The 27,968-nt window shown below is 38.4% G+C and overlaps 1 protein-coding gene across 12 annotated transcripts in view; it reads right to left on the reverse strand.

The window, feature by feature from the left end:
* The window catches only part of NBEA (neurobeachin), a 685,682-nt gene that overhangs the window by 103,548 nt on the left and 554,166 nt on the right, over positions 1-27,968 (reverse strand). For all 12 annotated transcript variants that reach the window (XM_059144025.1, XM_059144024.1, XM_059144021.1 and 9 more), the window contains 3 exons: positions 7,797-7,914; positions 7,366-7,468; positions 1,372-1,487 (listed from right to left, as the gene is read on the reverse strand). In XM_059144025.1, the coding sequence (XP_059000008.1) occupies positions 1,372-1,487; positions 7,366-7,468; positions 7,797-7,914 (337 nt within the window). The remainder of the gene's footprint in view (positions 1-1,371; positions 1,488-7,365; positions 7,469-7,796; positions 7,915-27,968) is intronic.

A 27,968-nucleotide genomic window follows, 5' to 3' on the forward strand; every position in this document is an offset into this window, starting at 1 on the left:
GACATTCCACCTGTGCTCTAGGACAAAGTTGGCACATCTGAGATTCTGTCTTTTTTCTCTTTGGCGCTGAAGCTTCTTTCTGCTACATTACGCTCTTAGCTGAATATGCTAATGAAGTTTTTTACATTTCGGATATTTAAGTTCACTCAAGAAATGCTAATTAAACAGTATAACCCATTTCCTGTGTCTTTGAGGGAGTAAATAGGTTTCTTCAAGATATAAACATCATGCACACTGATATATATACACGTATATATACAAATATGTGATGGGAATATCATAAAGATACGTGTGTATATATATATGTGCATAAAATAAATACTAAATAAATACTAATAAATACTAAAATTAAAATTTATGCAATAATCCTTTGGTTGTACCTCTAGTTTCCTATTAGCAAAGGATTAACATTACAATGTTTTAAGTGATTAAAGTGCAAAACCATTTCCAACAACTCTTTTATTCCTTTTTGTTCACAAATTGCGTTCTCCTGCCTATCTAATACAAATCTATATCTCCCATATTTAATATGCATATCCCTAAAGCATCCATATTCACACATATATGATCGATTTAAAGAGTGCTATTACACACTTATCCTTTTAAGCCTTTATTCATAATAGAACAATAACCAAAGGGAAGCATGTGTATTTATGTAGTTACTTCAATTCATCTGCTTCCAAAAAGTTTTTGTAGAGCCTGATTTATAGAAGTAAACTTCTTGTAATTCAACAAGAAGGGCTTCTGGAGCTTAATTTAGGAAAAAAGAAAGAGGTACTTAAATCTCATAAACATGTTTAACCACTGACAGCCTGTGATTTAGCAGAAAAACAAAGCCACTGCCTTCTTCTAATTTACAAGCATGGCACTGCTGAGGTTGATGGCAGTTACTCATCATTTAGAAAGCCAATCTGATTTTATATTTTTATTTGAAGATTTTAAGAAAAAAAGATCCTGTAACCCAATCATGCCATAATCCAGGTGACATCTGTACTAGGCAGAATCCTGTTGTTATTCTCCTGTCTAGCTGCTATTGCTGAGAATGACAAAGTAGGGAAATTACATTTTCCCATTATTATTTCCAGACACTTTCTGGCAATGGTTTGTTGACTCTAATAAACCTTCAGACAAAGCTGTCAGCAAAGGAAATGGCAAAAGGAGAGCAAGGAAAAGCCTCTTCAACAACAAATGCATCTAAAACCTCAGTACCAGCCTGTGAAGTTTCTGATAACATTTAACATGAGTGCTTCAATATTTATTCTAATGCCGTATTTGAATTCCAAGGGAAAAAAATGTAGTACATCAAGTCATATTACTGATGATTTTGATGAACACAAACATATTATGAAATGAAAGAATGAGATGTCTTACCTGCTATAGTGTTAAGGAACATCAAATATTCGAAGTTGGAAATTTCCCTTCTTTGCCAGCGCTGAGTCATGTTGGAAGATTTATAAAGCTGTCGAGGAGTGGCCAGTGATATCCTCCTAGCAATTAAGCAAACCATAACAAACGTAGTCTCTTTTAAGTAATGACTTTTAAAAATCAATATTAACTAATACATTGGTTTAATATCAATCCATTTAAAGTAATTCATGGTTTATCCTTAGGCAAATTTAAAATACATCTTAATTGCAGATATTAGCAATCTTCAAAAATTCTACTATAGAAAAGATACATTTAGAGACTCAGGATAAACCACTATGAAAACATCTATTTGTATAATATGGCTGCAAATGGGTTTTTTATAAGTCAACAAGAATGAAAAGGTAAAACTACACTCAAGATAATTAAGCAGGTTTTCAACAGTACAGCAAATCTTTCCCATGCTAATAAGCTAAGTAGGTATAGGTAGTCAGGTACCATCTTACAAGCATTTGACTGAAACTTCATATAATCATGGCGGCCACTTCTACTCCTAACCACCGCCCCCCAACCCCCATACACAGAGTGTGCATCTGTGTACAGCCTCTACCCACACCACACATAGCCCTCTCATGATACAAACTACAAGCTGGGAACTTTGAAAACATGAATTCAGAAGGAGGGACACGGGAATAGCTTAAGGGAATAAAATTGGGACAGTTTGTGTAAATGATGAACGTTTTAAGGTTCACTGTGTTTATCTAAGAAATAATGAAAGTGAACTCTATTTGTAAAAGTATGATAAAGCTACTGAGTTTCTAGAATGATCATTACCTATGACAAAGGTTCCTAAACTTTTTCAGTTCATTAGACCCTTAGTGTGTCAGGAATTTTTCATGTTATCCTGAGGCCAGGAGAAACACCCAACAGTTCTGTTTATTAATTAGCTATATCTAAATAATACTTATGTCTTAACAACTCAGTAGCTGTTTGAAAACTCCTAAACTGAAAGAAAAACAATATTTTTACTTTATTCTTAAATAACCACAAATACTTACTAAAGGGCTGTGTGCCCCTGGTGGATACTGCAGAGCTTCTGAAGCCTCAGAGTCACATCAGGCCCCACCACCTTCACCCCTGCTCCACATGGAGTTTCATACAGCTCTTGTTTCTTATCATAGCAACTCCCCAAAACTGGTTCACAAAGCTAAGACGTCACGGGAAAGAGTGCAGTGCTATCTAATGTTCAAATGTAGAACTAACTCCAGCTAATAGTCTGTGCATTGAGAGATGTTGCTGTGTTCCCTTGAAAAGGATGAATTGCCCTGCAGCACCCTGTGAATTCACGGTGACATCCCAGGCTTCCTTCATGCTCCGTTTGTGAACTGCAGACTTAAGACTATTTCTGTCTCATGTATTAGTATCAAATTTTTTATTCACATGGAATCCTAATAGGTACCCTCTTGTACATAGTAGGAGTTAAAATATGTGTTAGCTGAAGAAAAAGAGGGATGGAAAGAAACTTTTTATCTCAAATTCAAATCTGAATTAAGAATTTCAGAATCATTAGGTGTAACTTAATATTTAAAATATTGACATTTTTGCAGAATTTTCTTAGCAACATATATTTTGACTCCTACTGACTCCAAAGGAACTGTATGAGTTTAATGATTCACTTCAGTGCAATGCTAAATGGTATGTATGTTTCATACTTCAAGTCTAAAGTTCAGTACAGTCCTCAGTTAATTTGCAATGATTTTCACAGTGCTTCCAGATTTTGATCCATACTGGTACCGATATTCAAAATCTTCCCAGCTATACTTCCACTCACATAACTATTTCATGTTACAAATTTTAGCCCTGATCCTGATGTTGTCATGGCAACATGCAAAGCTAGTCTCTGAATTATCAAGGAATTAATAAGCTATGCTTAGTCCAATTTTCATTGTGCTACTATTATAATTGTATCCCTAGTCTAATTTGCACAGTATTACTATTATAATCATATTCTCACTATTCTGACTAAAATTTTTACCTGTGGCTAAAAGCAATGCATATAACAAAGTTTTGAATTCTTTTGTTGACATTTTGAACCCAAACAATTAAAGAAGAAAATTGTTGATCTGGAAATAATTCTGACCATCAAAAACACCACCAGATCAAAAACCAAACAAATCCTATCAAGTATAAATAATGGAAATTATGGGGGAAAGTTATTATGTCATTCTTAGAGTATGTGACGGTGAGGAGGAATGTGGCCATGGGAAATGAATTGAGAAAAGCAGGTCAGGGGAAAGGATCAGATTTTCCTATTTACTGCTCCGTGTTTCCCACTATAAACTCATTGAGAGTGGAGCCTTGTTTTACTTATTGTTATATGCTGAGCATTTAGCAATGTTTAGTATATAGTGGGCTCTCGATACTACATGACTTGAATTACTTGTCACCCTGAAAGAAAATATGGCTGAAGAGAAAGGTGATGATAAAAAATTAAATAACTCAACCAGATGAAGAAGAAAAATGGAAAAGAGTAAATCAATAGGGCTTTCCCAAATAACCCATAATAACTTTAGATAGTAGAATGAGGATGGCTGGTATGTATTGGGGCTATAGTAGGATGCTTTTAGAAGCAGGGGATAAGGTGAAGACAAAATTGCCCTCCTGAGAATAAAAACTATTATGTACCATAACAAAAGGTGACCATTTAAAATCAGCAATCCTATGGATACAACCAGGTGTATCCTTAGTAAGTGAAGAATCTGATTAAATCCAAAGTTAATTGATTGTACCATCTGAATAGAAAAATACATTAACCAAATGCTAATAATCAACATGGAATCTAGAATATGGGCATATTTTTGCCAGTATTTTTCCATCATTGTGCAGGGGTGAAGGTGTTGTTCTTATGACCAACATGGGAAACTGTGACAGATGACACAGGATAGAAATTGAGAATGAGCTATGATTTTGGGCAAGATAAGTAACTTATCTAAATTAAAGTCTTCTTCTCTGTAAAATGGGATCTGAATCACATTGTTTTAGGAATGTGGTTGTTTTAAGAATTAAGGGTAAAGAGCTCCCTTTTGTCATATAAGGACATGGGGAGAAAATGGTCATCTGTGAACCAGAAAGTAGGTTCTAGTCAGACCCCAAAATTGCTGGCATCTTGATCTTAGACTTTCTAGCCTCCAGAATGTCAAGAAATTAGTTTTTATTGTTTATAAACCAAAAATGAAGAAAGAAAGAGAGAAAGGAAGGAAAGAAAGAATGAACAAAAAGCAACAATCTGATCTGTAATGTGATCTCTTTGAAGGGCTTGCCCAAGAAGTGGCTTAAATGATAAGCGAAGTCAATTATTCAAGCAGTATACCGGCCTTTGAATTTGGTAAACTTTTTTTAATTTATAAATCTTACAGATTTAGTTTAGAGTAAGCTCCCTAGAGTCTGATAAACTCTGTTTAAACTGCTAAAATCCAATGTCAAGAAAACAAAACAGACAATGAAGCTCTTGGTGATTCTACCATGATACTCTCAGCTGGGAGGCTTCCACTGGTAGGATCCAGACATCGTCCCTTCTCTTTGACAATTCTCTAACTATAACAGGACTTACATATCACACACACACACGTGTTTATGGGAATGTGTGCATAGATCTATTTACCTACCCTCCTACCCACCTCCCAACTTATCTATATCTGTGTGTACATGTTGCATATACGTGTACAGAGTGTATGTGTTAATAGTTTATAAAATGTCTTCACTTTATGATCTCAAGACATTCATAAAACATCTCTTTTCAGGGATACCGTCTCCATTTTATAGCAGATGAAACTGTCATTCCTCTTGCCCAGTGTTGTTCATCCTTTCCACTAATATGAATTGAGTTCCTCCTAAGTACCAGGCTCTGTTAGTGTTACCTAGACAGTAAGGGGCAGGACTCAGCCTAGATTCAGTGTTTCTCCTTCCCCCATCTACTGCTTCTAAGGCTATATATCATAGGAAATACGTAAAATTGAACTTCGAGAGTATCATTAGGAAACTAAGAATGAGTCGAGGAGAGGGGAACAAAGGACCAGAGGGGTTTAAGATAGAATGGTTGTTTGAAGCCACAGCAAACCCCAAACTACTAACCATCTATTTTGTTTCCAGTTTTTCAATCAAGAAGGATAATCTTCCAACAGCCAAAGGAGACCAAAGGAATTATACTCATAATAGATAAGGGAGAGAAAACAAGAGCTTCCGTTGTTTTAAATGCACCCAGGTCCAGACAAGTCCAAAAGCATGGAAGGAACTTATACACATCATTGAGAAACCCCTATTGGTAATCTCTGAAGAAACATGATCATTAAGAAAGATGTCAGGAGGCAGAAGATCATTAAAAAAAAAAAAAAAGGATGAAATCTATTTGTCAGTTCTTAATGTCAATTCCTGGAAAAATTCTTGCATTGACAATTAAACAAACAGTTTGAAAGCACTTGGGAAAGGAAGCAGTCATTACATGAGTTAGCTTCGATTCGGTAAGAACAAGTCTGGCAAAACTAACCTCATTTTCTTTCTTTTTTTTTTTTTTTTGATAGATTAAATGCATTTTTCCTTTGACCTGTATTCTACAGAAGTACTTCTTCATTACCCACTAATGTCTTAATTTAATCTTGTCATTCTGCTAGTAAATAGCCTAGCGTGTACATACACGTCAGTGAACTGGTCTTACACTGTGAGCTTAATACGAGAGCCGGTGCACTGAGATGGAAGGTAACTCCAGCTGAGTAGCACCTAGAAAGCACCTCAGCAATTAGGCACTGTGCAAGGTGCTTTGGATGAAAAAGAAGTAAGACACAGTCCGTGTCTTTTAAATGTCTGTAGCCTGTTTAAGGGAAGATGGACAAAGATTAGTTTTTCTTTCCCTCCATGCTGGGCTCTGCAATAATTCCCATGGACACAGTGTGCCATGCCGAAGAAGACACTGTTGTTTGTTTGTCCGAAGCTGGGTTCTCTCTTTCTTACCACCAGGAAACCTATTTTGTTCAAGTAGGAGGTGGCAAGGAGTTCAGAGGTATAGTTTACCCTGAGTCTTACCCAGGGGATGATTGGCCAAAGTCAGTCAACTCACTCTGCTTCGGCAGTGATTGTTTTAAGGACAGGAAGGTGACCCCATTCAGGCTGAGGGGACCTGAGATAAAGACTGTGGGAGGCATGTGACAAATATATTCTTTCCTAAAACACAGAAGTTCAATGAGAAATCCTTTGTGCTTTTTCCCCACCTAATGCATTTGGTGAAACTGTGGTGTCCGGAGCACTAGCAGTGATTTTGTGAATATGAAGTCAACTGAGGCTCCTCACATCACTGAACCTCTGAGCCAGGACTGACAACTCCTTAACTCCAAACCTTTTATAAAATAAGACTCAAACAGCAAAACATCCTTTTGTTTAAGCCATTTTTAGACAGGTATTCAGTTACTTGACTAACTGAATTTAGTGATACACATAATTACTGTGTTATCTATTAGATCAGTATCTTTCAATAAAATAAGATTTCAAATGATATTTTAAAATAATAGGATGAAAGATTTAGGAAATGGCTAAAAGTACATAATCATTCATGACTATTAATCTCCATAAATTCTCATTTTCATAAAGAAGCATGTATACATAGCATTTACAAAAACAACTTATATGTGATTAAAGAAAATTTAATCACAAATACCATGAAGCTTTTGGCATATTTTTTGTAAGATGTTAAGCAAAAATGTGTTAATTATATGCTAGCTATGATATGCAATCAACTTTTTTGCTTTCTCATTTACATATGTGTTAAAGAAACCTATACACCAACTATTCTGTCATTCTTAAAATAGCTAATTTCTTTCAGTACAAATGGCTTACAAGAAAAATTTCTTGGTTCTCAAAATAATTATAATGGTATAACCTTATTTATATTTGTCATATTGAGATTAAAGTATGTTAACGAACCACAGATAACATGTAATATGATATAATTACCTGGCTTGTGGCAAACCATAGCTGGTCCCTACTCCAACCCGAGGCAAACTATAGACAACTTTTTTTACTGTTGCTTGGTCAGGGAAATTAAACATAACCGAGGCTGCGGTAAGAAGAAAAAAACATGATTTAGAAAACCACAGGAGAGCTAACCATCAATTTCAGAAATCATTTTCAAGTGCCTCTCATGATTTATTTGTAGAGGTAATGAATCTTCATTGAAAATCAGTTTTCTGTATAACTTTATCCATGAGAAATCTAGGATTAACATTTTTAATTAAGCAAATTAACTTTTACTTTTATTTTTGTTTTAATGAGGGCATATCAAAGAGAGAAATACAGCAGGGAAAAATGAAGACTGTAACACACCATGTAAATAAATAACATCCAAATATGAGCACATTTATTTCCAAATACTTAAGGGGCCTTACTTCGGTTTGCCATAAATACTTCCAAAGCAGTGTTTTGTAGAAGATAACGTCTTGAAAATACAGCTCGTATCTCGCTGAACATCCATTTTCCATGAAGTCCTTCAGTGTACGCAAGAACCTAAAATAAATCGTTTAAAGGGAAGGGTCAATCAGTAAAATGTGTGTCTAAGACTTAGTCTGACAGTATCTTAGACAGTACTCTATAAAAGTCAGTAAATTAGGGATTACCTTCCTGAATTCATGATAGGTCACAACACTGTCAATCATTTGATTCTGTATAAGAGTATTTGCAAAATTTCTACCTTTCTAAATTTTCTTAGTTGCCTCATGAAGAAATGAAGGAGCAGAAAAATTGTATGTTCAAAGTCACCCTGTGACTTAAGACAGAAAATATATTCTGTTTTCATCTAGTATATAATCAGGTGGACAAGGTAACCTGACATACGCTGTTAGTTCTTTTCCAACATTTGTTTTGTTCCTTCATCCTCACTTAATGGAAGCTCAGTTAGCCCCAGTACCCATGTGGTCTATGCCAGTCAATGGATCATGGCTGGTCTGTGGCAGGGGTAGCAAGTATTTTTGGTAAATGGACAAATAGCAAATATTTTTGGATTTTAAAAGTCATATGGTCCCTACCACAACTACTCAGCTTTGCCATTATAGAGTGAAAGCAGTCACAGACAATGTATAAATGAATGGGTATGGCTGTGTTCCTATGAAACTTTATTTATAACAACAAGGGTGGCCTGAATTTGGTCCTGGGGCCAATCTATCTGATCCACAGTCTAAGCCAATCATGGCAAAGGCATGCTTTCTCAAAGTGCCTTGAAACTAGAGGTGAGGACATTTGACCCAAAACTGGCTAATGAGAACAAAACCAGAGTCACTTAGGGAATGATCAAATGAGTTATTCGTAGCTGGTACACTCTTTTCCCCTTCTTTCTTGGGTGGAGATATAATGGCACAAACTGTAGCAGCGATTGAATAACCATGAGAGGAAAGCCAAGGGAATTGCAGCGAGGTTGGCCTGGACACTGAGTTAGTGAAACACGCTCAGCAACCCCCACATCTGCACTTCCTGTTACACGATATAGTTAAGTCCATACTCGATAAAGGCACTACAGTCAAAAATGCAACAAATGCATTCCCTCCTGATACACCGATGTAGAGTCACTATACAAAACACATTTCTACTTGCATTACTATATATAATCTACTACATTTACATTTGCTTCGGTGAAATCAAAACCGGTTGAATTCTACGTGCATGGTATTTCTCAAGCTTTGCAAACAAGTTACGAATTCCCTTTTTACATTTCTTTTCTCTAGGAAAAAAAATATGATCCTTTAGTCTTGCATATTTTGAAAATTCCATTTTCTAAATCCTTAATTCAGTTTTTGTCTTTCCCTAGATGCTAGAAAGTTTTGGAGGCAGTCAGACATCTATTTAAATCCTGAAATGTTTTGGAGCCAGGCAGACTCCTATTGAAATCTTGGCTCTGCTATGCAGCAGTTATAGGACCTTGGAAAAATTATTTAACTCCATCTGATTTTCATCATCTGAAAAACAGCGATAATACTACTATTATTGGTTGGTCTAAGCAGAGACAATGAACCTTAAGTGCATGGTCTTAGTTATTATTTAAGTCCTGTTTATAAGTTTATAGATCTTTATGGTTGAGCATAAAATGACAACAACTGTTACTTTGACTTCTAAATGTAAAACTATACATTTCACAAACGGGTTATAGTGACTTGCCACAATTTATATCAATAAATTCTTAATCTGATGCAATGTTCTCCAGACTTGAATTTCACAGACTGGTATAATTTTTTTTTTTTTTTAATTTATTTATTTGACAGACAGAGATCACAAGTAGGCAGAGAGGCAGGCAGAGAAAGGAGGAAGCAGGCTCCCTGCTGAGCAGAGAGCCCGTGCTGGGCTCAATCCCAGGACCCTGAGATCATGACCGGAGCTGAAGGCAGAGGCTTTAACCCACTGAGCCACCCAGGCGCCCCCGGTATAATTTTCTTTTTAATGAGAAGAGTACTGATACAAGATTGATAACTTTTTTTTGTCAAGCAGGGAAAATTTTAAGATAAATAAAACACCCAAAACAACAAAAACAATCTTCCACATGACCATTACTTTGCTAAAAAATGTAACTATTAAGGTCTTTTGAAAACCCAAACAGTACAATGATAGTTTTGAACAGTTTTGAAAACCCAAACAGTACCATCTCAGAAAAACGGAGAGAGCTTTTCACAAAAGCTGTGTTGGCACCTTTCTAGGAAAGCCATTGTGCCAGGAGGATGGGGACAAAAGACCACACACACACATACCCTTCACTCACATGTTTACTTCTTCTCCTCTTTGGGAATGATGCGATGTATATTTGGTCTGTATTCCTTTCCATTATTTTACTTCTAGCAGGCAGGTAGTTCACAAACACAAGCAAACACGCAGGAGTTAGTCTGACTCCTTAAGCACTCCCTGTAACCCCAAAGCTGGTCTCACCGACTTTGCCGGTTATCACTGGATTGTTTTCCAGCCTCAAGTTCACCCTTAATTGCTCGTTCTCTGAAAATAAATCCGTACCCTTTGTTTTTGCTTTGGTAACTGGCATGATGTTAAGCTTTGTCTAAAAGGACACTGAAGAAATAAATTAAAAAAAAAAAAAAAAAAAGAAAAAGGACACTGAAGACACACTGCATGGCAGACAAAGGGGTTTTCAGTGCTGGTGCTGGCGAGCTCACTCGGCAGCTTCCGGCAGAACCTGAGGCTTCTCCAGGGCCTGGCCCCTGCAGCGCGTGATGGCCAACCGCATCCAGCCACTTGAAGGTTTTTCCTGTACTTCCCTCTGCCCCGGGCAGTTTTGTAGCAGAGTGCCTCTGGTGAGAACCCCTCCCAAGAACAGTTTCAACTACTCCCTCGAAGGTAATTTCTGTAAAGTTCTGGAGCGCAGAGCTCCAGCAAGTACCTGAGCAGAGCCCTGGAGTGACTTCTCCATCCTTCAGGGAGCTACAGCCCCGCCTTCCCCAGGGAGGCCTGGGGGGCCGCTTCCTTAGGTTCAGCGACAGCTCTAAGGGTAGAGGCTGCTCCTTTCCAATACCCTTCTTAGAATCCTTAGAGTTCTTTTTGTTTCTTACTAACCATTCTCTGTACTCTAATCTCCTGGTATAATTTATGATTATTCATTTTACACTTTCCCTGTTTAAGTTGCTATGCGGTTTTCCTCTCCTGATGGATGCAGGCTGATAGACTCAATCAGTTCTCCCTCCAGCTGGGGCCACGACAGTCCTCAGGGGCCCTCAGGAGCAAGAAAAAAGGGAAACTGAGATAGTCAGAGGAACTCAGGAAAGTGGTGCCAAGAAGTAAAAGGAGAATAAAACGAAACGAAAATTATTTCCTAGTAGCTAGTAAACAGGAATTTGGAAGCAAATTCCAAAAGACAGATCCAAAGGTACAAAGCTATTTTGAGTAAGGGCGGGATCACCTGAGTTAAGTGTGCAGCCCTTACCACAGGGACTGTGGGAAGAAAAATTATTTATATACATAACTACTTACAACTTTATAAAAAATCTTCCTAATTATTTTACAGTAACCTATGTTATATTTAAGCTTTTGAAATCCTTAACGACAAGCTGATAAAAGATAATGCTCTAAACTGGTCATAATTCCCTGCCAGGAAATCCACGAGAGCCTAGAGTCCTCTTCTTTTTTTATAACAAACCACCTCCTGCTTTCCCTTCTCATTCCCGTCAAAACTGCATATGTGATAAAACTCTCCTAAAATACTGTATTTAAACATTGTTATATGCCCTCGTGTGAGGTGCCTTTCCAGGCAAGCAGTGTGGAATCACCACAGCTAACCTCTACTGTCTCTTCTATTGTATCACTATTTTAATTCTTTGCATATTTTTATTTATATTTTTTATTTTTTTTCTCTGTCCTCCCCCGTCACGTGAAAGTTTTAAGAGAACGGGACTCTGTCTGTTGCATTTACGGCTCAATACATAGTGCCTAAAACAGTGCCTGGCGTCGGGTGTTCTATACACATTTGTTTGTTGAATAAATCACTAAGAAAAATGGACAGAGATAACAGATATGGGGAAGGCCACAAAGAAATCTTACAATGTGTGGGCATTTCTGACTTCTTGGCTGAACTGGAAAAGCTTTCTAGTTTGGCCCACAGACGTCTCAGGTACTATCTTCATGGTGGAACCCACCAAGCATCTCTCCTGACATGAGATTTAGTTAAGTTCTGAAAAAATAAAATAGGATAACTGGTTTCTCTTCTGTGGTAGTCTAATTTTCACTCTTGGGGAACCCTAGACTCAGTTATACCCCATCCTGAAAGACCACGCTCCCTCACAAAAAGGAGTCCTTCACGCTCGAGGGATTAGGGGAGCTCTTTAGGCTGCAGTATTTTGACTTCAGTTTATACACTGACATCTCTCACTTTAAAAAAAAAAAAGTGTACTGAGGTGTGTCACGGAATATCACCCGGCACCCCTCTTGAGCATCAGTTTTATTTCTGGTAAGCAACAAAATTTTTTGTCATGAAATTCCTACAGACAGGATGGAAAGTAAAATGGAAACAATGATGTTCTATCAAGATAAAACTCTGGCATTCTGGTAAGTTTTCTTTACCATGGGCACCCTTAGACTACACCACAATCTCCATTGCTCTTCCCAGCTCGTGGGCAATGAGAAAGCCCGCACACTCAGCAGAGGGTACCCTAGTGTGATTTTTATGACACAACGCTGTGAGGTACGCAGAAGCTGTGGTAAAAGGTTCTGGGACCGGGGGCAGAATGACCTGTTAAGATACTACTTCAGGCAAGTGATGAAGGGTTTAATCAGTTTGTACTCATTTCAGAAATGTAAAGAAATATCATTTATAGTTGGTTACATATTGAGTTTACAGCACGTTTCTATAAAAATTTGGGCCTCAAGCCCAGGTCTGAAATATGACCTCAGACTATAAAACTGATTGTATTTTATTTATACTTTTACTAGTTACATTATGTTCCATAAGTTTCAGGACCTGCCATAATAACTCTTGAAGTTCTTCATCACAGCCCCTTGATGTCTTTCTATACTACATAGAACTTGTACTTTCTATACTATACTACATACATACTTGTACTTTCATCTCTGTTTGAGGTTTGTGGCTTTTGTTTTCTTTCCTAAATCAGCCTTCCTGTATCATCTGGTCTGTCCCTGCCTGCTTCTCCAAATTATTTAATGTACTATGAAATCTAATCAACAGACACTAACTACCCCAATTCAGTTTTGTTTTCTGAAAATCGAATAAATGTAATTTTTAGGATGTCATATAGGTCATAAACAAGAATATGAGAGCATCTTGATCCCAAATCTTAGGGAACTTTGTGGTTTTTTTCTTAACTGACCACTGAACCAGATTGAGCCACCTGCTTACCATCCAAAAGAAGTGAAGGGAGAAAAGAGTTCATGCTGCCTCATACCCTGAGGTCTGCTCTTTTCACTTAGACACTGAGGTGCTCAGGAAGCAATTTATAAAACAAATGTAATAGAGAACCCTTGTAAGCCATCTCACCCAAATGTGTGCTTAACACAGATTATTTGATGATCCTGTTGAAGAAAAATCGGGTTGCTGTGCACTCATGTGTATCAGACATGTATATGTTGTCAGAAACATGTATACGGCTGTCAAATCAGTTTTCTCTTTTCTCCCCCCTTTTAAGGCAGCGAATATTGTGCAACCTAAAAAAGTACTTGTTTAGTGGTATCTTTGCTGATCCCCAATCATCGAACACATCTGTTAGAATATTACAAATACTTTCTTTTTTGAATACAAAAGATCTAAATTTTGCTGCAGGTTTTATTTTCTGTTAAGAATTGATGAAAATGGGGGGGGAGGAGTCAAGATGGCGGAGAAGTAGCAAGCTGAGACTGCTTCAGCTAGCCGGAGATCAGCTAGATAGCTTATCTAAAGATTGCAAACACCTGAAAATCCATCGGCAGATCGAAGAGAAGAAGAACAGCAATTCTGGAAACAGAAAAACAACCACTTTCTGAAAGGTAGGACCGGCGGAGAAGTGAATCCAAAGCGACGGGAAGATAGACCCCGGGGGGAGGGGCCGGCTCCCGGCAAGCGGCGGAGCAACCGCGCACAAAATCAGGACTTTTAAAAGTCTGTTCCGCGGAGGGACATCGCTCCAGAGGCTAAACCGGAGCGAAGCCCACGCGGGGTCAGCGTGGCCTCAGGTCCCGCAGGGTCACAGAAGGATCGGGGGTGTCTGAGTGTCGCAGAGCTTGCGGGTATTGGAACGGGAAAGCCGGCTACAGAGACAGAGCCGACAGTAAGCTCGCAGCTCCGTGTTACCTTGAACCGGTCGCAGGCTCGGTGAGCTCGGAGCGCGGCCGGAGGTCAGGCAGACGGGAGTAACTGGGCGCTGTTCTCTGAGGGCGCACTGAGGAGTGGGGCCCTGGGCTCTCGGCTCCTCCGGGCCGGAGACCAGGAGGCCGCCATTTGTATTCCCGTCCTCTGGAACTCTACGGAAAGCGCTCAGGGAACAAAAGCTCCTGAAAGCAAACCCGAGCGGATTACTCACCCCGGCCCCGGGTAAGGGCGGTGTAATTCCGCCTGGGGCAAAGACACTTGAAAATCACTACAACAGGCCCCTCCCCCAGAAGATCAACAAGAAATCCAGCCGAGACCAAGCTCACCTACCAAGGAGTGCGGTTTCAATACCAAGGAGAGCAGCAGAATTCCAGAGGAGGAGAAAGCCAAGCACGGAACTCATGGCTTTTTTCCTGTGATTTTTTTTAGTCTTGCAGTTAATTTAATTTTTTCTTTTTCATTTTTTTTTTTTTTTCTCGCCTTCGGGTAAAATTTTTTTTTTTTTTTTAACTGTTACCTTTTTCTTTTTTAACGATTTTTTACTAGTTTATCTAATATATATATATATTTTTTTACATTTTTCTTAGGTGTTTTCTTTTTTTAAAAAAAATTCTTTTCTTTTTTTTTTTTTTTTTTTTTTTCTTTTTTCTTTCTTCCTTTTTGAACCTCTTTTTATCCCCTTTCTCCCCACTCACGATTTTGGATCTCTTCTAATTTGGCTAAAGCATATTTTCCTGGGGTTGTTGCCACCCTTTTAGTATTTTACTTGCCCCTTCATTTACTCTTATCTGGACAAAATGACAAGACGTAAAAATTCACCACAAAAAAAAGAACAAGAGGCAGTACCGAAGGCTAGGGACCTAATCAATACAGACATCGGTAATATGTCAGATCTAGAGTTCAGAATGACAATTCTCAAGGTTCTAGCCGGGCTCGAAAAAGGCATGGAAGATATTAGAGAAACCCTCTCGAGAGATATAAAAGCCCTTTCTGGAGAAATAAAAGAACTAAAATCTAACCAAGTTGAAATCAAAAAAGCTATTAATGAGGTGCAATCAAAAATGGAGGCTCTCACTGCTAGGATAAATGAGGCAGAAGAAAGAATTAGTGATATAGAAGACCAAATGACAGAGAATAAAGAAGCTGATCAAAAGAGGGACAAACAGCTACTGGACCACGAGGGGAGAATTCGAGAAATAAGTGACACCATAAGACGAAACAACATTAGAATAATTGGGATTCCAGAAGAAGAAGAAAGTGAGAGGGGAGCAGAAGGTATACTGGAGAGAATTATTGGGGAGAATTTCCCCAATATGGCAAAGGGAACAAGCATCAAAATTCAGGAGGTTCAGAGAATGCCCCTCAAAATAAATAAGAATAGGCCCACACCCCGTCACATAATAGTAAAATTTACAAGTCTCAATGACAAAGAGAAAATCCTGAAAGCAGCCCGGGAAAAGAAGTCTGTAACATACAATGGTAAAAATATTAGATTGGCAGCTGACTTATCCACAGAGACCTGGCAGGCCAGAAAGAGCTGGCATGATATTTTCAGAGCACTAAACGAGAAAAACATGCAGCCAAGAATACTATATCCAGCTAGGCTATCATTGAAAATAGAAGGAGAGATTAAAAGCTTCCAGGACAAACAACAACTGAAAGAATTTGCAAATACCAAACCAGCTCTACAGGAAATATTGAAAGGGGTCCTCTAAGCAAAGAGAGAGCCTACAAGTGGTAGATCAGAAAGGAACAGAGACCATATACAGTAACAGTCACCTTACAGGCAATACAATGGCACTAAATTCATATCTCTCAATAGTTACCCTGAATGTGAATGGGCTAAATGCCCCTGTCAAAAGACACAGGGTATCAGAATGGATAAAAAAACAAAACCCATCTATATGTTGCCTCCAAGAAACACATTTTAAGCCCGAAGACACCTCCAGATTTAAAGTGAGGGGGTGGAAAAGAATTTACCATGCTAATGGACATCAGAAGAAAGCAGGAGTGGCAATCCTTATATCAGATCAATTAGATTTTAAGCCAAAGACTGTAATAAGAGATGAGGAAGGACACTATATCATACTCAAAGGGTCTGTCCAACAAGAAGATTTAACAATTTTAAATATCTATGCCCCCAACGTGGGAGCAGCCAACTATATAAACCAATTAATAACAAAATCAAAGAAACACATAAACAACAATACAATAATAGTAGGGGACTTTAATATTCCCCTCACTGAAATGGACAGGTCATCCAAGCAAAAGATCAGCAAGGAAATAAAGGCCTTAAATGACACACTGGACCAGATGGACATCACAGATATATTCAGAATATTTCATCCCAAAGCAACAGAATACACATTCTTCTCTAGTGCACATGGTACATTCTCCAGAATAGATCACATCCTCGGTCCTAAATCAGGACTCAACCGGTATCAAAAGATTGGGATCATTCCCTGCATATTTTCAGACCACAATGCTCTAAAGCTAGAACTCAACCACAAAAGGAAGTTTGGAAAGAACCCAAATACATGGAGACTAAAGAGTATCCTTCTAAAGAATGAATGGGTCAACCGGGAAATTAAAGAAGAATTGAAAAAAATCATGGAAACAAATGATAATGAAAATACAACGGTTCAAAATCTGTGGGACACAACAAAGGCAGTCCTGAGAGGAAAATATATAGCGGTACAAGCCTTTCTCAAGAAACAAGAAAGGTCTCAGGTACACAACCTAACCCTACACCTAAAGGAGCTGGAGAAGGAACAAGAAAGAAACCCTAAGCCCAGCAGGAGAAGAGAAATCATAAAGATCAGAGCAGAAATCAATGAAATAGAAACCAAAAAAACAATAGAACAAATCAACGAAACTAGGAGCTGGTTCTTTGAAAGAATTAATAAAATTGATAAACCCCTGGCCCGACTTATCAAAAAGAAAAGAGAAAGGACCCAAATAAATAAAATCATGAATGAAAGAGGAGAGATCACAACTAACACCAAGGAAATACAAACTATTATAAGAACATACTATGAGCAACTCTACGGCAATAAATTTGACAATCTGGAAGAAATGGATGCATTCCTAGAAACATATAAACTACCACAACTGAACCATGAAGAAATAGAAAGCCTGAACAGACCCATAACCAGTAAGGAGATTGAAACAGTCATTAAAAATCTCCAAACAAACAAAAGCCCAGGGCCAGACGGCTTCCCGGGGGAATTCTACCAAACATTTAAAGAAGAACTAATTCCTATTCTCCTGAAACTGTTCCAAAAAATAGAAATGGAAGGAAAACTTCCAAACTCATTTTATGAGGCCAGCATCACCTTGATCCCAAAACCAGACAAGGATCCCACCAAAAAAGAGAGCTATAGACCGATATCCTTGATGAACACAGATGCGAAAATACTCAACAAAATACTAGCCAATCGGATTCAACAGTACATTAAAAAGATTATTCACCACGACCAAGTGGGATTTATTCCAGGGCTGCAAGGTTGGTTCAACATCCGCAAATCAGTCAATGTGATACAACACATCAATAAAAGTAAGAACAAGAACCATATGATACTCTCAATAGATGCTGAAAAAGCATTTGACAAAGTACAACATCCCTTCCTGATCAAAACTCTTCAAAGTGTAGGGATAGAGGGCACATACCTCAATATCATCAAAGCCATCTATGAAAAACCCACCGCAAATATCATTCTCAATGGAGAAAAACTGAAAGCTTTTCCGCTAAGGTCAGGAACACGGCAGGGATGTCCATTATCACCACTGCTATTCAACATCGTACTAGAGGTCCTAGCCTCAGCAATCAGACAACAAAAGGAAATTAAAGGCATCCAAATCGGCAAAGAAGAAGTCAAATTATCACTCTTCGCAGATGATATGATACTATATGTGGAAAACCCAAAAGACTCCACTCCAAAACTGCTAGAACTTATACAGGAATTCAGTAAAGTGTCAGGATATAAAATCAATGCACAGAAATCAGTTGCATTTCTCTACACCAACAGCAAGACAGAAGAAAGAGATATTAAGGAGTCAATCCCATTTACAATTGCATCCAAAACCATAAGATACCTAGGAATAAACCTAACCAAAGAGACACAGAATCTATACTCAGAAAACTATAAAGTACTCATGAAAGAAATTGAGGAAGACACAAAGAAATGGAAAAATGTTCCATGCTCCTGGATTGGAAGAATAAATATTGTGAAAATGTCTATGCTACCTAAAGCAATCTACACATTTAATGCAATTCCTATCAAAGTACCATCCATCTTTTTCAAAGAAATGGAACAAATAATTCTAAAATTTATATGGAACCAGAAAAGACCTCGAATAGCCAAAGGGATATTGAAAAAGAAAGCCAACGTTGGTGGCATCACAATTCCGGACTTCAAGCTCTATTACAAAGCTGTCATCATCAAGACAGCATGGTACTGGCACAAAAACAGACACATAGATCAATGGAACAGAATAGAGAGCCCAGAAATAGACCCTCAACTCTATGGTCAACTAATCTTCGACAAAGCAGGAAAGAATGTCCAATGGAAAAAAGACAGCCTTTTCAATAAATGGTGCTGGGAAAATTGGACAGCCACATGCAGAAAAATGAAATTGGACCATTTCCTTACACCACACACAAAAATAGACTCAAAATGGATGAAGGACCTCAATGTACGAAAGGAATCCATCAAAATCCTTGAGGAGAACACGGGCAGCAACCTCTTCGACCTCTGCCGCAGCAACATCTTCCTAGGAACAACGCAAAAGGCAAGGGAAGCAAGGGAAAAAATGAACTACTGGGATTTCATCAAGATCAAAAGCTTTTGCACAGCAAAGGAAACAGTTAACAAAATCAAAAGACAACTGACAGAATGGGAGAAGATATTTGCAAACGACATATCAGATAAAGGACTAGTGTCCAGAATCTATAAAGAACTTAGCAAACTCAACACCCAAAGAACAAATAATCCAATCAAGAAATGGGCAGAAGACATGAACAGACATTTCTGCAAAGAAGACATCCAGATGGCCAACAGACACATGAAAAAGTGCTCCATATCACTTGGCATCAGGGAAATACAAATCAAAACCACAATGAGATATCACCTCACACCAGTCAGAATGGCTAAAATCAACAAGTCAGGAAATGACAGATGCTGGCGAGGATGCGGAGAAAGGGGAACCCTCCTACACTGTTGGTGGGAATGCAAGCTGGTGCAGCCACTCTGGAAAACAGCATGGAGGTTCCTCAAAATGTTGAAAATAGAACTGCCCTATGACCCAGCAATTGCACTATTGGGTATTTACCCTAAAGATACAAATGTAGTGATCCAAAGGGACACATGCACCCGAATGTTTATAGCAGCAATGTCCACAATAGCCAAACTATGGAAAGAACCTAGATGTCCATCAACAGATGAATGGATCAAGAAGATGTGGTATATATACACAATGGAATACTATGCAGCCATCAAAAGAAATGAAATCTTGCCATTTGCAACAACATGGATGGAACTAGAGCGTATCATGCTTAGCGAAATAAGTCAAGCAGAGAAAGACAACTATCATATGATCTCCCTGATATGAGGAAGTGGTGATGCAACATGGAGGCTTAAGTGGGTAGAAGAATAAATGAAACAAGATGGGATTGGGAGGGAGACAAACCATAAGTGACTCTTAATCTCACAAAACAAACTGAGGGTTGCCGGGGGGAGGGGGTTGGGGAGAAGGGGGTGGGATTATGGACATTGGGGAGGGTATGTGATTTGGTGAGTGCTGTGAAGTGTGTAAACCTGGTGATTCACAGACCTGGGGATAAAAATATATGTATATAAAAAATATATGTTTATAAAAAATAAAAAATAAAAAAAAAATAAAAAAAAATAAAAAAAAAAAAAAAAAAAAAAAGAATTGATGAAAATGTTGCAGAAGGCTGGATAGACATGCCCTTTCCAGCGTTCATGAGGTCGTCATTTCTACCCAACTGGCACTTGCAGCTTAATTAAAGGGGTTTAGTACAATGTAAAGTAACAAGTCCCCATTACTTTCGTAATTCTGTATACGTGTTCAGTGATGTGGGCTATAACAGATAAATTCAAGATGGAATAGTTCATACGTAATTTCAGGTTTACATTCCTACGTGATGGTGTATGTTCTTTTCCCATCCGGCAGCTGAATGGAGAGAATTCTAAAGCCTGGAAGTAAAGACGAATCACAAGACGGAGGAAGCTTGCTTTCTATAATGGACCGAGCGCAAGATCATCTTGGACTGCTAACTGCTGTGGTGGCACAAGGGGCGAGGGCATAGGGAGCGGCAGTGACAGTGAGACCTCTGACTGATACTCTCCCCTCTGTTCCCGCCACAATGTCTTGGTGATGCTATTTCCTCATTAAAGGCACGGAGAAGTAGGAGATATAAGAAATAATCAGACATGCATGGAAGGACTGACAAGAGAAACACAACGGAACAGCCTCTTCTCAATGGGCAATACAATAACCTTCCAAGAGATAAGTTAGGTACACACGATTTAACAGAATAAATGTCCAAATCCTCATTTTTTTTAAAGGATTTTATTTATTTATTTGAGAGAGAGAGAGTGAGGGAGAGCACAAGCCAGGGTAGGCAGTGGGAGAAGCAGGCTCCCCGCTGAGCAGGGAGCCTGACTCTAGGCTGGATCCCAGGGGGATCATGATCTGAGCCAAAGGCAGATGCTTATGAGCCACTCAGGCGTCCCCAGATTCTCAACTTCTTAAAATCTATCTGGCTAAGACTGAGCCTATCAGGGAAGTATAGGTTCTCTTTCTCATATCGTTTCTCCCCATTGTCCTTTCCTATTTAAAAAAAAAAAATGTTGTGAAGAAGACGCTCTCTGGTATATTGCCTGAGGTCTGAGATCTGTTGAGGGGGAAAGAGCCTCGAATAAGGGTAAGTTAAAATACTGACAGAGAGGTTGAAAAGCGGATGTCCTCAATGACCAGATTTTTAAAAATCCTTTTGCAAATCACATGATTTCTCGATTCACTTTCAAAGAGTGAAGGTGGATCTAACGGAGCTGACAATGGAGAGATAATTAAAAGTAATTTTTGATTACAGATCACTGGGTGATTTTTAGCATACAACTTAGAAGCAGTACAAAAAATTATAACACTACTATAATAAAACTTCAATATCCTATTGATTTATGTGAATGAGATTTTCCAACATATCTACAAAAAAGAAAACTAGGAGGAGCTATAATATCGATCCTAGTATTGTCCTAGCGATATCCATATGTGGATATATTAACCGTTCATCTCAATCAGAGATGAATTTCCAACAGCATTTTATTTTTGAGCTTAATAACTATTTTCCAAAGTTCATAATATGTTTGTGTTCTTCTATGGTTGTAAGCTGATGTTATTTATAATAACTTATTCTAGAATATGTGTTAAATATTTAAAATTTTATGATCTTAGAAATTTAAAAATTAAAACTCTAATTCATAAATGTATATACTTTCTGCAGATTCATATAATATAGTAAGTAATAAAAGGCTTTCAAGAATAAGATATCTTAGATAAATTTTGGGGAGGGAATCAACTGAAAATATGAGCTCAAAGAGAAAGAGGAGTTACATAAAACGTTCATTTGAAAAAAGAGGATTCATGTATTTTAACCGACTGAGCCACCCAGGCGCCTCTTATTATTCGTGTATTTTAAAATGGGTGATGACAGTAATCAAAGCACTAGTTTATTGGATAGATTTGATTGTACTGAATCCATCTGAAAAGTGACTATGTGAACCAGACTAACCCATTTGGAGAAATCCCCCGGGGATGACCATCCTGTAACCTGAAACCTTCCTGCTAGCAGCCCCCCACCCACATTCTTTCTTTTTGTTTACCCACACCCTTAAGTACCTCTCTGGGGCATAATGTTCTTGATCTGCACTGGAGATATGACTATCACATACACACCTCTTCTTAAAGATCTTCTCCTGGGTGGTCCCTCACCAGGTACTCCCAGCCTCTAGGGCTATAAAAACAGGTCTTAGAGGGTTGTGGGGTTGCAGATCTAGTCCTCTTGCGGCTGCCCAGGACACTCTGTTAAGTTTCCTTGAGAAACCATTTCTCAGGAAGCTGAATTGTTAGCCTTTTTCTTCAGTCTTAAGGCTTCTTTGGCCTTTGGAAGTCATTTATTAGCTATCTCCCCTTCATGAAACAGTGATACAACATTTTACTTTAAAATAGCATTATTTGGAACATGTGGGATATTATATCTTTTAAAAATGTTCGAACTTACGACAAGATTTAGATATAAACTTAAACTTGTGCAGGGCGGTTTTTTATATTGAAGTGTAGCCGACATACAATATTAGGTGGTATATAGTCCTGTGAATATTTTTTACACAATAAATAAGAAAAAAAAAGGGGGGGGGGAACGATTGCAATAGACCAGTAAAGAGAATAAAGAATAAAGAAATCTTCAAATAGTTGATGGAACAGTCTCACTTTAGCCTCTTGCCCAATTAATAATGAAAATAATCATCAAAACTGTCAAGGGCAGGCAGCATAATCAGTAATATCTAGTACAGACTGAAACATTGATCACAGACTCAAATCTTTTTGTGAATTTTTTCCTGATGAAATGGGGTAATATAAAACTGAAAATGGGGCAAACTGTATATGGCTTAACTCTGAAGTAAGGGAAAATGCTGAAGAAATTAATTTGGCAAATGAGGAATTACAGAAAATATATTCTCAATGAAAATGAAACAATAGATGCTATTACTCCTATAGTTCTAAGGTTAAATATTCATAAACACAGCTATTATCCATATGTGGATTAAAACAGCAGGACTGCAACATCCTCCAACTGGGGGAAATTTAGGCAGCCCATCCATAGAGAGCTTTTTATTTAATAACCTTGCTTTTGTTGTAATTCATCAATGCACATATCTGCCTATCCTAGATTTAAAGTCACCCGAGGGTCCGTCTTTCTTACTAGCTGCGAGAGCTCAGGTAAGTTAGTTACTTTTCAATTCTTTAGTTTACTTAAGATTTGGGGGAAATAATACCTTACCACACAAGGTGATCATGAGAATTCAATGGAATAAATCTTTTTAAAAATGCTTGGTACAGTGCCTGGCACACAGGAAGTGCTAGACAAATCTAACTTATAATTACTGCCCATCAGACACAGAGACACACAACATCGCCAGCAAGGCAGTAAAAAAACCAGACCACAGTAAACAAACTTATACTAAGCTGACAAGTCACAGCTCTTTTTCCTTAGTGGCAGCTGGTACCCTAGAAATTCTCCAGAATCACAGAGCTAAGCTCTCATGAGAAAACCCAGCTGTTTGGGACATGGAGCTACCACCATCAGTAGTGACCATTCTCAGAGGCTTCTTCCTACCTTCTCTTCCTGTCTATGGGTGAGGAGGCCAGCCCTTTTCTACCAAGCCTGACCTCATGATGTATTTTATTTACTTTCAGTGACTTTCATTGAGCAGAGATGTATCGATTGACCTTCATGAGCTGATGGTGAGCAAGAGGGGAGGAATCCTTCACCTCCCATAATTCACGGTCTGCTGGAGACAGTGGGAAGAGGGGGAAAGAAGAGGGTCTCGAGCAGAAGGAATAACACGTATGTAAGTATGGTGCTTTGGGGAATGGGTCCAGGCTGTCTGGAACACATACGTAAAGAGGAGAAAGGTGAAAAATATAATTAGAATAATGAAGATGGGCAAGGAACCAGGACATGGGGAAATATGTGATTCATGTTAGAGTTGAACTTGCAGTCTGCAAGAAACAGCCCTTATTGTTAAACAAAGGGCTGAGATGGTCAAATTTGCACTTGAAGTCACTGCTGTGGCTACAGGGTATACGAAGTCCCAAATAATCTATGCGAACGTTATTTTATAGTCATTAGTAGAAAACCATGAACTCTTTCAAAAAGAGTATTGTTTGTACCTGGCCGATAGTATCTCATACCATGGCAAATACATTTAAATTTCCTTATTTTATTCCATACATCCCGTCAACAGTTGGAGACTTCTTGAGGGTAGAGACTAGGTTGTATTCTATTTTTTATTCCTTACAGAACCTGCACATGGAAGGAACTCAATCAGTTTTTGTTGAAGAAAATATTGAAAATTTAATTTACAAACAAACTTTGAGTTGCAGCTGGAGTCCTCTGTGACTAGTTCATCCTCAAATGCACATGCTCAAAATTACGGTAAAATTCTTGAAATTAAAAAACGATATTGGCAAGGTTGCTTCATTTTTGTCCTACTCATGAATGTCCCCATGTGTAACTATTATATATTTGGCTGTGTTTTCTCATTTTCTCAAATTTGGCAAACTCTAAAATCTTGTATTTGTCTCTCTGCTGTTATTTAACAAAGGGGAGAAATGGAGTAGCGGGAGAGAGAACTCTACACTGTTGGAAAGAAGCTTATTTCTGGCTTCTAGAATTTCCTTTCTTTTACATACTGGATATTTTAACTTCCCCTGTATTATTCTGCATGGTGGCAAGTTTTAAACTAGTTATATATATATACATACATATACATCCACTTATATGTATAGCTTGTCATATGGATGTGTGTGTGAGTATCTAGTATTTATTTATCTATCTATCTATCTATCTATCTATATCCATATCTCCTGTTTTTTAGCTTTATTTTCTTCTATGTGAGATCATCTGGTTTTCTGGATTATAGGTTTTTCTTTGAATCTTTTTGGTAGTAGAGTCTGATTTGTGGATACTATTAGTTGTTAGCACAAATTGTTTCCCTTTTTTTCAAATATTTCACATTCAAGTTCTAGGTGCAGTCAGAAATGATACAAGATTAGATGGGGTATTTGCATTAGCTGCATGTTGCATTAGTGAAATCATTCTTAACTTGCAGAGTAGACATAAAGGAGAATTGCTTTTGACTGGAGATCTAATTATGCTATGAGAGAAATCTTTTAACAAATTAAAATAATTTTATTTAAAATTTTTTATCATAATAGAGTTTATACATAAAAATTATATATACTTATGGTACACAATATTTAATAAGTGCTAACTATTATGATTAGTAGTTAAAAATTAGTAGTTAAAAAATTCCATATTTAGCCACAATGTGCATTATGCCTGGTTCTTCTTCCTTTTTTTTTTTTTTTTTTAAGATTTTATCTATTTATTTGACAGACAGAGATCACAAGTAGGCAGAGAGGCAGGCAGAAAGGTTGGGGCGGGGGCGGGAATCAGGCTCCCAGCAGAGCAGGGGGCCCGATGCGAGCGAGGCTCAATCCCAGGACCCTGGGACCATGATCTGAGCCGAAGGCAGAGGCTTTAACCCACTAAGCCACCCAGGCGCCTCTATGCCTGGTTCTTAAGTCCTAACCATCTTGAACACTTTTCAGCTCCCAAATGTACCATGTTCTATCATGCTTCTGTGTCCTCGTACATGCTGTTTCTTTTGATTAACTCCTATTAATGACTGAGCTAGAAGAGCCTGCTGCTACCTCTGAGGACCCTGTACCCACCTATGACACGTGCCAGACCGTTACTACAATTGATGGTTTACTTGTCTGTGTCTCTTGCTAACCTGTGAGCTCACTGAGGGCAAAAATTCTGTATTTTTGACATCTCTGTATTTTTCATACTTAGCACAGAGCCCAGCACACAGCAATAATTTAACAGTAAGTAGTAATAACTTATAAATGCCTCTGTTGATCAATGTTTAGTAATACACATGTATAGGAAAGTTATCATTTATATGGTCTACATGAATTAAAAAGCAGTCAGGTTAAGACAGTCTAGAGTGATTCCCAATTCATTTTATATTGGACAGGACATGGAAAGTTGCCCCCTCCCGAAAAGTTCCCTTTTACCATGTTGATTACCTATGACCCCACAACTCTGGCCATGGTGATTGAACTAGGATGGACCCCTAATATAAAAGTAGTTATCTAAGTTGGATAGCCACAGTTCATGGCTGTGAGAACCCTGTTGGTCTCTCAGAACCAGGCTGTCATGAATGGTGACTGGCTGACACCATTGATTATTTCTCTTGATGATGTGAATGTGAGATATCCAGAGACAACTCTCACAGGAAGGTGGGAAGAAGCCAAAAGACAGAGAAGGCAGTCAGTCACCAGAAATCATAAGCAGCAGGAGTTCTGAGAAAGCAGAAGTCAAGACCAAAAGAGATGGGTCTAGTCATCGATGTAACTATCTCTTATGCCAGACACATCTGGTACCACTTTGCTCTCCTGGCTCCAGCTCTTTCTTTTCCATACCATGTTGTTTCCTGTCACAGAGCCAATGCTCATATTCTTCCTTCTCTGGAAATATCTCCCCCTCCCCTCTTTGCCTACTTCATTTCTACTCATCCTTGAGCTTTCTTTACCTACTGTTTTCTCAGCTGACCTCTCTTGCTAGGTTAACCTCCCCCTAGCCCCCATGGCATACTCTCATAGTTCCATATACAAGAGAAGTTCTTTATAGCATGTACCACAAATTTTGCAAATTTATCATATATTTTATTAATGTAATCTCCTCCACTCTTTGACCACTTGTTTCTGCCCATTACTGTATCTCTACTGCTTGGCACAGTGCCTGTTACATTGTAGAAACTCAGTAAATAACCTGCTGAATGACTGAATTAAAGGTGTATTTAGAATGAGTTAGTCTGTAGGAGTGACAATATAAATAAAAATGTAGAGTAACTGGCGCTGTAATGTTAATGGATGTCTATGGTTTAAAGACATTAAAAGAATGGGGTCATGGAGCTTGGATGAAATTACAGTTTCTCTGAAGGCCTGATGAGGATTTCCCTTTTGCACATTACCATGCTTCCCTACAATAAACTCTGTAGTTGACATTATTGTTTCCTCACTCAGAATCTACTTCTGCTTCCCCCATCTTCCACTTTCCTGATTAACAGAACACTGATTGTGTTTTATTGACTTCAACTCCGTGCACTTCTCAGTCAGGACACTGTGACCCCGGGCCAGTCCCAGGGGCAGATCAAGTTAGTAAAAATGTCTCCATACTTAAGAGGAAACCAATGGAAGAGATACTCTCTCCATCCTGTGAACATTCCCGGGCTTACTTTGATTTGGAGAAATATTTGAGCCACACTGTTATCAATGTGAGAATGAGGACAAACCAAGGATGACAGAATGGAGATGGGGAACGAGCCTGGGTTCTTGAAAACATATAGAAGTATCGGGATCAATCAACCTTGGAGATCAGTATAATTCAGGACTTGCCATTTTATGATGCAAACACATCCATCCATGCATATAAAGCTATTTGAATTAGGACATGTGTTACTTACAGCTGAAAATTTTCTGATACAAACTCTTACTGCTTGATGTAACCTTCATGTCTGTTTTATCTGAAGAAGGAAAAAGACTAATACCATACACACACACACACACACACACGCACACACACACACATACACCAGAAACACTGTACTCTCTGCTCAAGTATCTGTAAACCCAATGGTTCCAAAAAATAAAGTGTACTAAAATTTCTTAAAAATAGCAAACATTAAATGTTTCCATATTTTGTATATGTTCTAGAATAGCTTTTCTTCCTTGATTGCCTGATGAAGTCCTACTTTGTACTAAAAGCTGACTGCTGGGTGCCTGGGTGGCTCAGTGGGTTAAGCCACTGCCTTCGGCTTGGGTCATGGTCTCAGGGTCCTGGGATCGAGTCCTGCATCGGGCTCTCTGCTCACCGGAGAGCCTGCTTCCCTCTCTCTCTCTG

Source organism: Mustela lutreola, chromosome 13, assembly GCF_030435805.1.
Source record: "Mustela lutreola isolate mMusLut2 chromosome 13, mMusLut2.pri, whole genome shotgun sequence".
Taxonomy (NCBI): Eukaryota; Metazoa; Chordata; class Mammalia; order Carnivora; family Mustelidae; genus Mustela; species Mustela lutreola.